The 18425-nt window shown below is 39.3% G+C and overlaps 1 protein-coding gene across 1 annotated transcript in view; it reads right to left on the reverse strand.

The window, feature by feature from the left end:
- Window positions 1–425: 425 nt before the first annotated feature.
- LOC121511853 (leucine-rich repeat-containing protein 49) overlaps window positions 426–18425 on the reverse strand; it is a 55804-nt gene continuing 37804 nt past the window's right edge. Inside the window, exons 15-19 of the mRNA XM_041790688.1 lie at window positions 11882–12116; window positions 8277–8462; window positions 7547–7656; window positions 3044–3197; window positions 426–1242 (exon numbers count right to left, since the gene is read on the reverse strand). Of these exons, the coding sequence (XP_041646622.1) occupies window positions 1027–1242; window positions 3044–3197; window positions 7547–7656; window positions 8277–8462; window positions 11882–12116 (901 nt within the window). The 3' untranslated portion in view covers window positions 426–1026. The remainder of the gene's footprint in view (window positions 1243–3043; window positions 3198–7546; window positions 7657–8276; window positions 8463–11881; window positions 12117–18425) is intronic.

Here is an 18425-nt window from a genome sequence, read left to right on the forward strand (position 1 = left end):
CTAGCCATGCACTTCAAGGGAGTGCATGGATAGAAACCCCCCAGTTATTTTTAATGCTCTTGTCCTAACGTTTTTGAACAAGTTGCATGCATCAAATTCAATGTGTTTATTTTATTTGTGATTATTTCTTGTTTTTTTTTTTTGTTGTTTTTTTTTTGCCTTTATTAGTAGGACACCATCATGCGCCAAGACTGGGAATTGATCCCGCAACCAGTGTATTGAGGGCTTGTAGCCCCAGAAATAGGTTGAAAAGGATTTTCAAATCACTGTATTCTGATTTTTAAAGTACTTTACATAACATCCCTATTTTTTGCATAAAGATGTTTTCAAAATTCTATTCAAGTGGCTTGGCTTATTTCTTCACACCTGGAAACTAATATGTGGGAAAATACACAATCACACAAACCATGAACACAAACTGCGCGTTAATACAGAATCTTTTAATACTAAGTACCATACAGAAAATCAGTGGTAAACAAAAAAGTCCTTGTCCTCGTTTGTGCCCTTCTTTTTATGCCACGAAAGAGAAACTGTGTGAGAGTGATGCATTAAAGAAGATTTTAGACACAGAAAAATCATTCAAGTCTCAACAAAAGAGACACAGGTCATTTTCAGCTGATGACAGTCATGGAAGAGAGGGGTCATTCAGAAGGCGTTAAAGTGCAGAGGATGCTCCGCAGGGACCACAATGCACTGAGAGTCAGCAAGTCCCTTTGACGTTCTTCAAGTATGTTACAGCTCCAAGCACTGAAGAATCAAACAGTGTGTTTTCAGTGAAAATTTACATTCAATCAACTGTTGTCACATTTATTTTTCAGACTTTAAAACAGCCTACATCCATGCTAAGAAAGAGTTCCCACACACTTGGGAAATACATCCTTCAGTTTCCAAAGATTCGATTAACTGACGGTCAGTGAGAAGTCTCTCAGTGATGTTGGAGATGGAGGTCCACATGTCATCAGGAAAGCTATGAGTGTTAGAGTGTGTTAGTGTGCATGTGGTCTTAGGGTGAACCTTTGGTCCTTTTCACTTGGTCTCAGAGATCTTTGCAAGGCTGGCTTGGCGGAAGGCGGCTCGGTCCCTCATTTCCAACACACAGTCCCTCACCATCTCTGCAAACATGGAGGGCCAGAGTTTGTGCAGAGCTTCACCTTTCAGATAGGTGTCTGATGCCCTTTGGACCAGCTCCTGGAGGTATTGCTCTACCATGGCAGCACGCTCTGACAACTCCACAGTGCACTCCTGTCAGTAGAACAAGATAGTATCAGTCACGTGGCTCCAACACCAAAATTTTAAACGTCAGTACTAAATTACATACCTGTTTAAAAAAATGGTAACAGAAAAGAAGTCCTAGGCACCCAGCAGTGGTCAAATTCTTGTTTTCATGAATATGACAAAACACTAGGATATATTATACAGAAATGTTGACCTTCTGGAAAAAGGTTCATTCGTGCACTCAGTAATTGGTTGGAGCTCCTTTTTCACAATAATGGGGAAATTATATGAAGTCATATAGATAATAAAAAAAGAGTAGACATTAGCAACAAATCAGTTTCCAGATCTTTCTAATGTTTAAGTTCTACAAAACACTTGTGCTTGCAAAATGGTCCTCCTGAAACCAAATAAATTAACTTCCAGACTAGGCAACAATTACCTATACCAGCTTATACTCTCCCTTCCATCACATCCTGTGAAAACCCCCTTTAGATATTCCAACAGTTCCTTTCCTGTGTCCTCTCACCCATGGTCAGTAACCACTTTAGTCCCTTTAACCCCTGTAGTCCTCTTAGCTTGCTCCTTATCACCTCTTTTAGTGCCTCCGACCTCCGACGGGATAACATGCTCCCCAGGCTCCTTTTCCTGACATCCCTCACACAAACCAGTTTCATCATTCCCCACCAACTTCAATGTTTTGTTTAGTGCATGATGTCCTAACGTTAACTTTGCTATCATTAGAATAGGTTAGTTAAAGCAGATAGCAGAAAACTTGCCTGAGCTTCATCTGACTGTATCAAAATGGTGTGAAAGCATGGTCTATGACCAGGCCACCATTCAGACAGTAAAATGTGTGCTTGAGTGAAAAAGCCTTGTGTGTTTACATCAAACTGTTTTACACATGTACTAAATTTAGGCTTTAAAATATGCTTAATATGAAAGCTCATATTACAATAACTAGAAAATTACAGTTACTGCACAGCCCAACTCCAAAGTAGGGATGGGATTTTACAGATTTTTGCAAGTCACAACTGCCTTAAAAATACACACACAGGGGCTGCTGGTGGCCTTCATGTTTTTATGGTATACAATAACCCCCACTCAGAATGATACAAATGAAATAACTAAAGATGATAGCATCAACACTGAGCTCTGTAGCCTGAATGAGATAAACTCTAAACTTTATTCAGCCATCAGCCATCTCCTCTTCAGACCAAAAGACACGAAACAGCTGACAGTAACATCAGTCCATGGAGAGACCTGTCCATGAATCTGTTGTACCTGTCAATTTATTGACCCCCAGCTCTTTTCTTATACATCTGACTCACTCTCACAGCTGTTGCTCATCATGACAATGGCTTTTACTAGACCACGTCATATGGGATAAGGGATAAGGGTAATACATCCAAGGAGGTGAATTCTTTTTATAAGCACTCTTGTTTTGGGATTTCAAGCACAGCAAGGAACTGGAACACACTGGCATATCAGTACAGAGTGTTGAACTAGTGAATTCAGTGAAACATCTGTGATGGCAGCTGTGAACATAGTTACTCCTGTGACAGGCAGACTCTCACAAAAACATTAGATAAACAGAGTGGATGGTGAGTGTTGATTTCTGTCCAACAGAGAACTACAAATAAAGTACCATGTTTGAGTTAATTTACACCAATCTCTTGTAAATTTGTAATGCGTTTTTTTTTAATGATCTGATCAAGCAGCTTTTTCTTTGTAGCACATACTAAAAAAGGAATGCAGCATCACATATTATTGAGTGGCTCAGTAGAGTTGACTGAGTATTCTTATTTCAGAGTTTAAAAGAAGAGCTGACCTCAGGGCTATCTGCACTGCAGTCCCTGCTTGGGTAGTTGAATAGCGCTCTGCTCAGGCCTTCTCCCAGGAGCTTCCCGTTGTCTCGCAGCTCCTCTGGACTGAGACCTGCTCGCCGGCCACGCCCCTCCAAAAGGAACTGCAGCTGGCGTTTCCTTCAGAGTGAAAAGGGATACAAAGTGAAGATACATACATACCCCTAAGGAGAACATGTGGCAGAAAGTGACTGACATAAAAATGTGTTCATGTGTCAGTCATACACCACTGACTTTCACAGAACTATCAAGAAAGTTTTTAGAGAAACATAGAAAAATCTTACTTTAGAAATCCATCAAAACTGACAGCAGACATGACACATTGAGCACAGTAAATCTCACCAATAAAAACATCATTTCTGTCTCTTTGCTGTATGATATAAAACCTTAGAACAGAGGGCTTTGAAAGTGATGTGAACTACATCTAATGTTGCTGTCTATCGGTGAGAAACCTCAGTGTGAAACATCACTGCACCAACATGTCCCACAGGTCAATGCCAGGATAAAATATTATTTTTAGATGAAGCTGCAGGCAAACATTCCTTACAGGATAACACGGTTTGTAAAGAGTGTGAGAGTTTGTCTGTGTGTGCCAAATAGAGTTTGGTGGTAAATTACTGCCTGTATCAGTCACACATCACGCCGTCTAACAAGGTAAGGCATGTTTAAAATGTATGTGTTATTATGTGTTTGTGTGTCACTGTCAGGTAAAGTAATAAAGTAATCAGGACAGGTCTGAGTTGTGCATCCATTAAACTAATTCAATTTGTGTAATGGAGTGCAAACATCCGCTTAGAGAAAATCAGCTACTTATTCTGACTCAGGAACACAGAGCAAGTAAATATCTAATAGAGAGAGAGCATGACATGTAAAACTCTAAGAGTATGCTCACAGAAGGGGAAAACACTTACTGCCTGTGCATTTTTTGTCTAATAAAATTATTTTGTTTTATCTTTATTCTTTTTAATTAACCTAATAATCCCAAACTCCAGCGTCTTATTTTACACACCATTCTTGAAAAAGCTGCAGAGAGAGGTTAGTAGAAATAAAACCACATCTACTGCACGTTTCCAGAGGCAAACAAGTTTACTTGAAATGTGTATACAATAAAAGTAGCATAAGCAGAGCAACACAAAACAGATGGAGTTGGGCTGTCAGTGTCAGACTGTAAATAATTTGGATTGTCATATTAAACAGCATCACATGTGACATAAACCCTCTGTTGAGCACCATATAAGGATTCCAAAATACAGGGAATTCATTTAGACTTCCATATTCTGCAAGACAGTCTAGTCTGCCAAAATTACTTACGAGGTATTAAACAATTTTCCTCATGTAATAAATTCAGACCATGCAATATGCTTATTATGAAAGCTCATAACACAATAACCATAAAATTATAATTATTGTGCATCCCTACTTTAAAGGAGTCTAAAACCTTCACCCTACTGAAAACATGAACTGGGTGGGAAGCTTGACAATTTGTGATCTGAATGAGATGTAAAAGCAAGACCATTTATTTTTTACAATTTTTTCATATTTAATCTTTATTAAACCAGGATAAAAAACGTGTTGAGAACTTTTTTTTCCCAGTGTGTCCAAGCTGAGACAGGAAACAGCACAGTAGAAGCTACAGACCAATAATGAGCAGCTATACAGATAAAATGACAAACACATTAATACACTGAAAGACAAAAACAACAAAAGAAGTAGCAATTATTTGTCAAGATAGACTACAATCAAAAATAGTGCCGTCAAAAGTCTCTGGGATGCCTGTTGAAATGCCTGACTGAATTGTGTGTTTTGACAGAGTGACTGTTTTTCTGGGGTATGTAATTGTGCTGTCCCTTATGTGTGTGGGTTGAGAATTGAAGGATCCCAAAGGTTTAAAATATAAAGACCAGTTGGCAATAAACAGCTAACCTGACACACCAGATAGACTGTTTCAAATATCCAATGCATGAATATATTTCACATTCATCAGGGACAGCTCCCATAGAAAGCATTTGAGAGGGGCAGCTCCCACTGATTTAGATTGTTAATGGTGGAGCTTCGCTGTGATTAAAATTGACGCCAAGGCTGGTCATGGAACATGGAAAAAATATCTTCTCTGGTGTGGCTCTATGCTCGTTGTTTGAAAAAGAAATGTGGTGAAAAGCGTACAGTGTTACTCTCTCCCCTTGTTTTAAAAAAGAAATGTTGTCCAGTTCTGACAAAGCCACCGCTGTGGCTAACAACCACTCACACAACAACTAATTCTTCCCCCAGTAACTCTCACAAACTCATTCAGAAGCAGGTTACAGACGAGTGAAAACATCTTCACATCATGAAAAGCTTTAAGAGTTGTTTTAATTCTTTAATATATACAGAAATGTGGTCCAGTTCTAGTAAAACTGACGCCATGATAAAGCTATATCTGAGGTAATCAGTGCAGTAGAGACAGCCATTACAAATGGCTTTGAGAAAAAGTGAACCCCACCCAGAGCCCAACTCTGAACAGTGCTGAAAGTATAATCACTCACTCTGTCATTCAGGCAGGCAGTCACATACAGACCCATGTGTATGGCTGACCCCGGCGGTCAGCCAAAAATGTACGCTGATCTGTTGCACTCTCATGAAATCACACAACTGGCATAAGTAGCTTTGTAACTTCCGTATGAACATGTGTTAAAACTCTATGTGCTCTTAATTCTTATAATTTTAAGAATAAAATCCAAATTCTTCTGATTAACACCATCTTAGATTGACTAATAAGTAGACAATCTGTCCTTGGTCTCAACTTCTCCTGTTTCAAAAGCTAACATAAAGTTTTGATGTCATTCAGAAACATGTCCTTTCTGATTGTTTTGTTACTATTATTTTTAGATCCAAATGTAATGCAATCTTTCTCAAATTATCAACATATGCCATTGCTTGTGATTAATTAATTACAGTCTGTAATTAGTTGCATTTATTTTTTCAAACGACTGACAGCACTAATTCAAATACATTATTTGTAACACCTGCAGCCAGAAGTCTCAAATTCAAGTCAAGAAACTTCCTTTTAAAAGCATCCAATGAGACTACCTTGAGAGTGAAGTCAATGCCCCTCTGGTTTTGTTATTATCAGCTTTGTGTTCAAACACTGCTTGTGATGCTGTTTTGGAGGAGGAAGGTGGTTTCTGGGTACATGATGACCACTGTATTTGTTCTTTCTGTAATACGTTTTCTGCAATGGTGCTTCTGTTTCAGTGTAACAAAGGGACAAACTGATAAAACTGATGGGGATGCAAGCATCCATCATCTAAAACTGCTTAGCCCAATTGGGGTTGTAAATGACAGCTTGAAAGCTGTCACTGGGTGAGAATCAGGATACACCCTGGACTGCGCGTTAGTCAACCACAAGGATGTAGAACAATGACATACAAGCAGTCCCTCCCACATGCATTGGCTATTTGGCTTAATCAGTTGACCAAACCAGTATGTCTTTGAACTGTGGGAGGGAGCTGGAGTACCCAGAGAGAACCCAAAAATGAATAAAAAGAACAAACTCCACATAGATAGGCCCTGTTCAACAAGAATATGAAATAGGAAACCTTCTTGCTGTGAGGCCCTGCACTGACTAGTGAACCACCGTGCAGCCCAGGATGCTAGCAGTGACGCAAAAATAATCTATAGCCATCAGCTGTTGTGTATACTGTATTTGTTCATTTCAGTGTAAGAATCAAAGTGAAATAAGGCTGCAACGATCTCCTGCAAGACTCCTGTATTGTGATACTGTCCAAGAGTAATTTTGTTTTTTTGTCAATTGAATCTGCACACTCTTTTTTTCTGCAACATCAAAACTCACATTTATATCTGCCCTGAGACTTTCACAGAGTTCCACTTTAAATAACTTTTTTTTTTTTTTTTTTTACAAAAGGGTGTGCAAATTTGAGCTACATGTGATGCAATATCATATCATAATTCAGATGATGTCACCATGCACATTTCTAATGTGCTGATTTGCTTTTGGCATTATTCAACCGAGTATGCCTTCAATCTACAGAACAAAAAGAATCATTTGGAATATTCTTGTGCGTGACAGATTTGGTTTCTTTCTGCAAGGATGTTTTTTATTAACCTAGAGTGACAGAACTGAAGAGCTTTCTGCTGAGAGGAGAGAGGAATGTTTGTGTCAAAGAGCCAAGTACCCACCCTTACCCTGAGACTCATAGTCTAATTCCCCTGGCTCCTTGGTGCCAGGCTCCGTCTCGCTGTCTCACACAAATGTGAACACACACGCAAAAATATATACACGCAAAACGCTACGCGCAGACATGCACATACAAGTACAGTAGCCTCACAAGCTGTAAGCTGTAACACATTTACACATCTAAGAATCCAAGCATTCTTGGCATGTCTAAAGGAACAGCATACACTGCCCAGGACAGAAACACACCTGTCATTAAACTGTTAATCTTAGGCTGTGTGGGAGATCAAGTTCTCACCTGGACTCCTCAAGCAGCAGGAGGAGTCGACAGCGAGGAGTTTCGGTGGCTGCTATATGACCCAGTGTACCAAACACACGTTCTGCAGCGATCACATCATTCATGGTTACCTAAGGGAGACACACCAACAAGAACTCGAACATGCGGCAAAAGATGATTGATAGGTTTGCTGTTCATGCACCTCTACAGTCTTTGGTCACAAAAGGGTTGCAGCTTGGGTTATACAATTTGCATCAGCCATTGTAGCCTAAAGACAAAAAGGAAAAACTCTATTTTTTTAAGTGCAGTTCATTAAACTGACAGAAAATAGTCACAATAAGACATGAAATGAACAGCAGAGACAATACAAAAGAAGAGAAAAGCTAGAGAAAGTGGTCATTTGAGAACATGTACTAATTTAGTCTTAAAGGGTGATACTTTATATAAAGGCTATATCCTGAGGTAGATAACAGCAGAAAAACTAGGACCATACATAAAAGCAGGAAACAGTGGAGGGAATAAATGACCATTTAAGAAGTAAATTTGAGCAGTAAGAGAAGAACTTACTCCTCAAAAAGTTCCCCTTCTTAGATATCCTATTGACCAGATTATATATTTTCTTTTTTATTATAGCAACTTCAGTGAATACCTAACATCTAGAGGTGAAGCTTGTTGGCTACTTTGCATAGGGGACAGAAGAGACCACCTCCAGACAGCAGGAAAACTGTATTAAAACCAAGCTGCTCCTCACCTCCTGGCCATTAATCCTCTGTAGGTTGAAGTGGTGGAGGCGGTAGATGGTGAAGGAGCGCCACAGGGACAGACTGACCACGGGATTGCCCTCTGGGTGGATGGTCAGCTGGTCCACACGCCTCACCTGAGCCAGGGCAGCAAGCTGAGGCAAACGGCTGATGTTGGTTTCCAAGAAGATCAGATGCTGCAGAAAATGTAAGAAGTTGGTTTTTAAGAGTTATGACTATAAAGTTCATGCTAAGTCTGGGTTTGGGTTGTTTTGACTGACTTGAAAACATAAATGCTTTTTTAAAGATAGATTTGAGGGATTTTATGCCGTTATTTAGAGAGGAGGAGTCAGAAACAGGGATGAGAGCGTGGGGATTAGACATTTGGGAAAGGAGCTAATGGCTGGACTTTAACCCGGGCCCCCCATAACTTCCCAACTGGCCCCCAAAGGATTACTAAATCCAGAAAATGTGCCGAGGATAAATAATCTTGTGTTTTTAGGGTCTCTTTTGTCTTTTAATCAACACAGCTATTCAACCCCAAAAAAGTTCAACATTCCTGATAGTTTTAGCATGAAATATTTTAAATTTGGTCTGTTTTATAAAAATCCACCTGCCAGTCACCATTAGTAAATATGATGCATGATAAACACACATTCAGCAATCCAGACGTGATTAAATCTGCAGTTTTTTTGTGTCATCTTTCCCCTTAAAATGCATTTTCTTCCTGCCCAAGAATCAAAACAAAAGGCCTCTTTACTGGACGTGTTTTCAACTAATCATAACACAGCATGTTTGTATCAAACCAAGTGACAGACAAAATGACAGTCCCAGATATATAGCCTTGATGGGTGGCTGCAGTATGGGCAGTAGGAACTCATTTCACTGTTAGTGCCTACAAACACTTTGACAATACAAAAACGAATACAGAAATACACTAACTAGAGCAAAATCTTTACATTAGTTTAGTTGATTTGATAGTCTGGCCCCTTGGTTGTCTGTCAAGTCAAACGCTGGCCCTTGTACAGTTGTAGTTGATGACCCCTGCACTAGAGATGTAACGAGTCATCAATGTAGTATATCTATATATCGATTGGTTGATTGATGATCCAATCAGATTGATGGAAAGTCAAAGCATTGATCTAAATTGATGCTACATGCTACACTTTTATTTTGAAATTCCCCCCTGCATGCCTGTTGACAGTTTCCGCCCAAGGCAGCGTCCTCAACAAGCTAGCTACCTAGCAGCAGTGGCTGAAAGTTTTGTGGCCGAGGGAAAGAGGATTTTCTCTCCTCTCTTGGCTGTGTGGACATATTTCCGACAGACGCCGCTGCAAGACAGGTCTCCCCCCTTACTACATCTACATCTTTATCTCTGTATAAAACCCCCGTATGAGATTGTTCACAGATAAAAACACTCAAGCAGGACAGCTGTTCTCTGTATACCCCCACCCCCTTACTCTTGTTATGAGGCTGCTCATCACAAGAGCATCTTTTATAATAAATTTTCCTCCTGTCTAAACACTCCATTTCTTAAAATCAAGTTAGTAATTAATAAAAAATAATAAAAATTCATCACTATAACATCATATGCCCCATATTTATCCTTATTTAAATATCATAAGATGAATAAACTACAAAAATGAACTATCTGCCACATTAACAGGTCCCTGTGTAAAGTATGAAGGGCTGATATAGAGAAGAAATGTATGTTGAAGTCCACGTGTGTAAAAAAGTTTAAGAAAAAAAAATCTAAATGGGAACACAAGCCAAACATTTTGATCATTATTATAAAGGGTTGCAGAAAAAGTCCATATTGGTGCTAAAGAGTGATCTGAGGATTTGAGGAAATAAAAACATTTGGTACTGCAAATGTTTTGGCTTTGATTAGAATTTGATAATGATAATGATTTATAATGATTATGGCTTACAGCTAATGCAAATCCAAAAACACTATCTAAAAATATTAGAATATCACAAAACATCAACCAAAAAAAGATTTATAATACAGAAATGTTGACCCTCTGGAAAATTCTGCTCATCTATGCACTCATTACTTGGTCAGGGCTCCTTTTGCACAAATCACTGCATCAAAGTGATGTGGCATAGAGCCAGTCAGCCTGTAGCACTGCTGGGTTGTTATCAAGCCCAGGTTGCTCTCTCATCTTCTAATTGACATTTCCCCAAAGATTCTCTATGGGGTTCAGGCCAGACCAGTTGGCTTGCCAATCAAACACAGTAATACCACAAAAATCCAGTTTCTGGTAGTTTTGGCTTCACTGTGGGCAGGTGCCAAGTCCTGCTGGAAAAGTGAATCAGATTCTCCATAAAGCTTCTCAGCAGATGGAAGCATGAAGTGCTCTTAAATCTCCTGGTAGATGGCTGACAGTGTTGGCTCTGGACCTGGTGGACCAACAGCAGCAGATAACATGGCACTCTAAACCATCACTGACTGTTGAAAACTGAAAAAACTGAAGTTCAAGCACACTGGATTTTGTGCCTCTCAGATCTTCCCCCAGACTCTGGGACCTTGATTTTCAAATGAATTGTAAAATTTGCTTCCATCTCTAAATGGGTCTTTGGACGACTGAGCAATGGTCCAGATCTTTTTCTCTTAGCCCAAGTGAGACGCTTTTGACATCTGTGGTTCAGGAGTGGCTTAACACAAGGAACACAACACTTTAAGCCCATTTACTGGACTTGTCTGTGTGTGGTGACTTGATCCACTGACTCCAGTCTCAGTCCACACCTTATGAAGCTCCTCTAAGTTGTTGAATCTGCTTTGTTTGACAATCCTCTGAAGGCTGAGCTCATCCCTGCTGCTTGTGAACCTTTATTAACTACACTTTTCCTCTTCCAGTCAGCTTTCCATGAATTTGCCTTGATACAGCACTCTGAGAAGAGCCTGCCCCTTTCAGCAGTGACATTCTGTGGCTTACCCTCCTCTTGGAGGGTGTCAGTGATTCTTCAAGAGAAATATCAAGTCAGCAGTAGTTCCCCATGATCGTGGTTGTGTGTACTGAACCAGAGTGAGAGAAAAGACTGACAGGACATCAGACTTTTCTGTACTATTCGAATATTTTGAGATAGCAGATTATTTTTAGCTGAAAGCTGTAATCATCAAGATTAAAACAAAAATAGTCTTAAAATATTTCACTTTGTATGGGATGAATCTAGAATATGTGAAAGTTTAACTTCTCAAAAAATTAACTTTTTCATATTATGATATTTTGAGATGCACCTTTATGTGAATAGGCCTCTTGGCATTCCTCTCTCTTATACAGTCCACTGACAATTATACCAATAAAAAACAGGCCATGAATATTTCTGTCCTAAACATTCCAACAGGGAAGCAGTTCATGTTTCTACTAAAGTTTGAGAACTTCTCTAGCAGGATATCTAGCACATTTCTAGCAGTTATCTTCTTAAGTGAGATTATGTTGGACTACTTTGGGATTAGATTTGAAAAATCCTTACTTTATCTAGTTTCATGGCAGAGCTGGATAAAGATGATGTTTAGCTCTAACTTTAATCCCTTCTTTGCCTGGTTCTTCTAGAGCACACTTAAGTCTACATTATTTCATGCTTTATTATGGTGAGTGGCTTTTGACCTCACCGACAGATTGGGGAACTTGACCCTTATTCTCGGCAGTGTTGGTACAATAGCATCAAAGTTGATGTAGCGGAAAGTTATGACAGTTACGGCCCCAGCAGTCTGCACTCCCCAGCCCCTCTCCAGGGCCTCCAGGGCTCCCAGTCCGAATAAACGCAGAGTTTCTCCATCCAGTTCTGCCAGGTGACTGTCAGAGAGGGACAAGCTCTGAACACTGCCGCTGCCTGACTCCACAAGCCTGCAGAACACACAGAGAGTCTTTGTAAATAAGCCTGTTTATATGCTAAATGCAATGAATTTGTACTTGTTTGAAACCTGAAGACACTCTTTGGGTTAAAAGTACTTAGCTTAAATTTGTGTGAAAAAAAGGGTGTTATTATGCTTCAACAAAAGAAAGCAACATCACTGCAGAACATGAGAAGTTGAGTCAATGTCCTGTTTTGTCTTGGCTAATTGCGTTGCATCTGAAGTGCCCTTTCAGGATAAGAGAGTCGTGAGAGTGGAGAATCTGGGTGAATCTCAAGGAGACGTTATCTCTCTCTGCCTGTCCGAGCTCATGTCCTCATCTCCCCGATTCAGCTGCGACTGTCAGCATTGCAACGCCTCAGATGACTGCTGGCTGCACACTGTCGACACTGATCAATTTGGATTTAGCTATCAATAAACTAATCACCCCTATTCATATCTCACACCCTCACAATCTCACTGCAACAGAGAGCCAAAGCAGTTAGAAGACTAATCCTTTGATAGCACAACTCAAATCCAAGATTCTTATTGAGACCCATTTTTAGAAACTGAGCATTGAGGGACAGAAAAGAGAAGAAGAGGAATAGGGACAACAGGCAGTCGGTAGACAGAGAGGTTCAGACCGAATGAAGCTGAACTGTAACTGAAGCTTTTCTGAAAGGGCCACCTTTGTTGTAGACATAGAAAGCCAGATCCCCCAGGAGCTGACTCATTTCTGATCTACAGAGAAGGAAACATTTCCTCTCCTCACTCAGCAGAGAAAAAAGGGGGATTACTGTGGAGAACTGAATAATTAACACGATGAAAAGGAGGTTCAGGTAAAGAAAAACAAAAGGGAGACAAGGAAGGAGTTAAGAGGCAGAGATTCACATTTCAGCATGAACTAAATTGTCTTTGGCGCCTTTTTTTTGGTAAATACATTTTTGAAAAATCAGTAAAAATAATTTTTACTGATAAATATATACATTGCATTTAAATTATTCAGACCCCTATTACTTTTTTTGAGTTTGTTATGTCGTAGTCTGATGCTACAGTTAAAAATTTCATTTTTGTTCTGATTAATCTAAACTCAGTACTAGTGGTGTAAAGATAATCCAATATGGATCAGTTAACCGATCTTGATGAGTGCATCAGTCCACAGAGCTCTCAGTAAAACTCTTCAGTTATCACCGTAAAAACAGCTCCTTTATTTACGGGTTGACAACCATAATGTGTTGTTGAGAGTGATTGATTTGGTGACATAATCAATACATCTGAGCCCACTGATATGATATTAAACAGAGAAGACTTCACTGAGCTGGAGATCAGCTGTTCTCCAGTGAATTAATTCAAGAATGAAAACATAAATAACCATGTTTTAGCAACACGTAGATGGAATACTCACATTAAGAGGAATTATGAAAGGAAAAAAATGTATAGAAGGCTGACTTAATTTGACTAATGACTAATTTGATCTAATTTGACTCTGACTGTACTCAGATTGTACTGGATCGAATCAGACCGAACTGAATCGAATCGGATCAAACTGGACTGAATCGTTCTGTATTTTAATGAATCGTCAGTGAATCAAATCGTAGTCTGTGAACCGAGATTCGAATCAAATCATCTTAAGAAGGAGGGATTCACACCCCTACCCAGTACCCTATAATGACAAAATGAAAACAGAATTTTAGAATGTTTTGCAAATGTATGAAAAAAAACCCAACGTATCACATTGACATAAGTATTGAGACCCTTTGCAAAAACAATTGAAATTTAGCTCAGGTTCCTCCCATTTTTGGATCTTTGCTGAGATATCACGCACCTCTCTATAGAAGGCTTCACAGCTGATAATGATATCAGGGCAAAACTAAACCCTGAGTTCAAAGGAACTGCCTGCAGACCTCAGAGACGGGATTGTTCCAAGACATAGATCTGGGGAAGGCTACAAAAAAATGTCCTGCTGCACTGAAGGTTCTCAAGAGCACAGCTGCCACCATAATTCTCAAATGGATGAAGTTTGGCACAGCAAGGACTGTTCCAAGAGCTTGGCCAAACTCGTCCAAACTGCGCAATCTAGAGGGAAGGCTTTAGTAAGAGAGGTGGCCAAGAACCTGATGGTCACTCTGACTGAGCTCCAGAGATCCTGCGTTGAGATGAGACAAAGTTCCAGAAGGATGACCATCACTGCAGCCCTCCACTGTTCAGGCTTATGGTAGAGTAACGGAAGCCTCTCCTCAATGCAAAACCCTAGAAAGCCCACTTGGCTTTCATGTGGAGTTTTCTTTTGCAAACTCCAAGTGTGCTTTCATGTGTTTTGCACTGAAGAGAGGATTCTGTTGAGCCTCTCTGCTATAAGTCCACGGGGTACTAAGTGATTTATAAGAATAAAATGTTTTTTCAACTGTAGCATCAGGCTTCAACATAGCAACATTAAAAAAAGCGAAGGGTGTCTGAACAGTTTCTGAATGCACTGGATGTGTGTTAGTTCACAGTACAAATCTGAAACAGTCTTTCAAGCTTCAAAAGCAGTTTGTACTGCTACAGTTTAGAAAAGTGAACAATAAAATTGATGGCATCACTGACAGACCATGCTGATCAGCAGAGCTAACTGCAATTATATTATGCATTCATTTAAATCTACATTCTCATCTGCAACGGAGCAGTAATTGTAGATCTTTAAAAAATATATCAGGCCCATCAAAATCCAAACAATAAAACTCTTTCAAATGCTACCAATTATGAGATCAAAAGATTTGCCCTTATTTAGGAATAAAATGTGTGATTTAAATCCACTCAAAGAGAGAGGACTAAGGTCTTTAGAATTTTCCATACCTGATACACGACATCCAATACTTTAATTATCCATGGTATTGAAAATGATCAGTTTTTCTAAAAAGGCAGATTTTAAAGATTTTTTTTTTTTTTTTTTTTTTTTTACTTTTTGCTTTCATTGGGATAGAACAGCTGAAGAGGGACATATACTACACAAATACTGGGAGAGTGGGGGGAATCATGAACCATACAGCACCAAGACTGGGAATCAATCTTGCATCCAGCATATTGAGGATTACGGCCCCTCTATATGGGCACCTGCTTTAAAAACTGAGCTAAACTGGTACCCAAAAGGCAGATTTTTAGTCAAATGAAAGCACAAGATAGAAAGAACAGAAGTAGTACATTTAGACTTTGAGTTGGAAAAAAAATGTTTCTTAAGTTGTTTCAGTGTCTCTTAAAGATGCAAAAGTTACCTTAAGTCTCTTAAAAACAGGAAGAGAGTAAAGGAGGTGACAACTGTCCAAACTGCACAAAAACATTAGCAATGCTTCAAATTAAACAGTGAAGGAGTTTGCCTGGATTTCTGTGACAAGAAAGAAGAAATAGCCCAGGTTTCCTCACTGCTGAATTTTTATTGGTATTGTATCAAAGTTTAGTAATGTCAGATCATGACAAGCTTAAAGAGGACAGTAAGAAATGTGAGCATTTGGAAAACAAACACTCATCAAAGCTTGATATTCTTCTAGCCACATATATGCTATAGGAGGAACATAACACTAAACTGACATCAAGTCTTAAGTTGGTGCTACTTTGGCCCCAGGTGGCTTTAACCATGTTCTTTTTGTGTAAAACACAGGTGAACGCCTCAGGACCATGGCTGTGAGTGGTCTGCCTGAATGTTGAAGTGTATGCATGGTGGTGTAACTCAAAGGCGTCTATGGGGCCGTAGTTTGTTTTTGAGTTCAGTCAGTATTAATTAGTTCAGCTAATTCAGCCTTTTGGGAGTAGTACAGCTTGAAAAAGGTCACAAATTTAAAATCAAATAAACACAACATGATTAACTATGTTATGTAGCCTTATAAATGCCAGTCAACCACTAATTAACAAGTCGTACCTGCTTTCAGACACAATACTTAAAGCATTGTCAAATGGAGTGGTAAAGCACACCGATGTGCTTTGAGGCAAGTCCTGGTGCGCCATGGAAATTTTGTACAATCCTATGTTATTACTATGACTATATGGCAACTTAAGTTACTGAAACATCTAAGAGGCTATTTTAAAATTGGCATGGATACGGCATATCTTGAGATTTTGGCTTGACCTCAAGTGTACCATGGATAAAAATAGGTTGAATAAACCTGCTTTAGCATGTTAACCCAGTTTCTTTCAGGAACACTTTGTCATACAGTTAACCATTTTATTGCAAAATGGATGTACAGTTTTACTTGGCAGAGAAGGCTCTGCTCAAAAGATGCTCCCTGGGTTAGTCAAGCACCGTGTTTTCACTTTCCAGGGAGCACATGGTGAGAAACCCCTTTATGGATAGATACATTTATGACAATGCATATTTAATACAATAAGATTAGTTTAAAAGCAATGAATCCATTGTTGCATGAATCTGATTAGGAGGGTGCAACAAGCTTTAAGCTATAAAGGAGGAGGCTGGGGTGGAGGAGGTTAAGCTTTGCTAGCAACAGCAGCCTGGTGCATCAGCATTAATGCAGGTATTAGTGAGAAGTATGTCATATTTTAAAACACCGCTGCGTTGAGGGAAAGATTGGCTGCGTGAGCTGGGAGGCGACAATTAGGATCAACTGGCCTTCAGCTGATCATGGCTGGGCGTATGACTACCACGTCCTACATGAACTAATACCCAACTTCATTGAGTAGCTCCATGCAAATCTCAGTCAAATACAAACAGAAAGTAATTGAAAATTGTTTGGGGTTGCAATGACATAGTCATTGTTGCTGTCAGTTATTTTTTAGAGCTTCATTACAATATCGCCTGAAAGCATATAAAGTTTTCTTTCTCAATGACTATGATAATACACTATAAAGCTGTAAAACTTGCCAACTTAGGAAAAAGGTTTAAACTTCTCAGGTTCCTTGTTTCACTAACGTCTTGATTTGAATGCAATAAGAGATATGATGGGGCTTTAACATTCTCTCTTGTAATACATGCAGCATAAAAAAGCAGGTATACAAACATGGATATAACCACATGACTCAGTCCCCCAGATATTTCAGTTAAGTATTTTAGCAGGAAAGGTATTGACTTAATGTATATGTAATACATAAAGCAGTTTGTCAGGATGTGCCACTCCTCTGAGATATAAAAGTGCCAGCGGCAGCAAATCTGGAGGAGTTGGTGAAAGACATGGAGTGTAACGTGTGTATAAATAACGGTAAGAATTAGGGTGCTTCTGTGCTCTTGGATCAGTGCCATCAACACACTTTACACTGGGTCACATATTGTTTCCTTGTAATCACAGCTGAAAGGCAGCCAGGTGGCCCTGAATCCCCTCTGACATGAACCCAGCGACTAACACAGAGAGAAGAAGGGAACAAAGCGGCAAAGAAAAATCTGTTACAATTACATGGATCCTGCTCTGGCTTATTCGACACTGAATCTAATTCAATTAGAGCTATCTCACTTAATCCTACAGGAGTTTTAAAAAGGACATCTGTCATCTTTCAACAACTTAATCCCCCCAAAGACATGACTTCTATAACACACTTCTCCAGTTGCCTTAATGCTGTGTGGAAGTGACATGTATGAAACATATCTGTCTGAGCTGTCATATCGTCAGAGCCATATATCATGTCACTCTGTCAAAAAGTAAAACAAATGATTCAAGTTGCACTTACTAGTGGAGATGTTAGAGCCGTTAGGTGCTGAGTGAAGCAGACAGTTACTGTAAAGAGTGGCTCTATATGAGGTAGCTTTGAATTTTCTGCTGAACTTCATTCACAGCATTGTGAAGATAAACTGCTGATTTATGTGCCCACACCTATTGAAACTCTCAGCACATTTTTGATTAAATAAATACCTTGCATAACTAAAACTGTGACCCTCAACACTATTGAATTTTTGAGTAAAACATCTTTGCCACCACACATCTCAACTCCCCTCTATATTTGGATTATACAAGGACTTTTTTGGCACAATGCTGTCTGTGAACTGCAGTTTGCAACAGAATTGGATTCGGATTTTACACTCCCTTCAGGAAAATGAAGTCAACTAATTTTCTGAATTGTCACAAGGGAGGAAAGTTGAGCCTTCATCAGAAAACTTTCACTGTGAAAATAACATTATTCCATAATATATGATGGAAAAACTATGGTGCATTCATGATAAGTTTGCGGTTTGCTTTTTACATTTGTTCTAAGTTTTCTCCAAAACAAGAATGCTGACATCAAGAGGTGTCATCATGCTTACACTATATTGCCAAAAGTATTCGCCCACCTGCCTTGACTCGCATATGAACTTCAGTGACATCCCATTCTTAATCCATAGGGTTTAATATGATGTCGGTCCACCCTT

Source organism: Cheilinus undulatus, linkage group 1, assembly GCF_018320785.1.
Source record: "Cheilinus undulatus linkage group 1, ASM1832078v1, whole genome shotgun sequence".
NCBI lineage: Eukaryota > Metazoa > Chordata > Actinopteri > Labriformes > Labridae > Cheilinus > Cheilinus undulatus.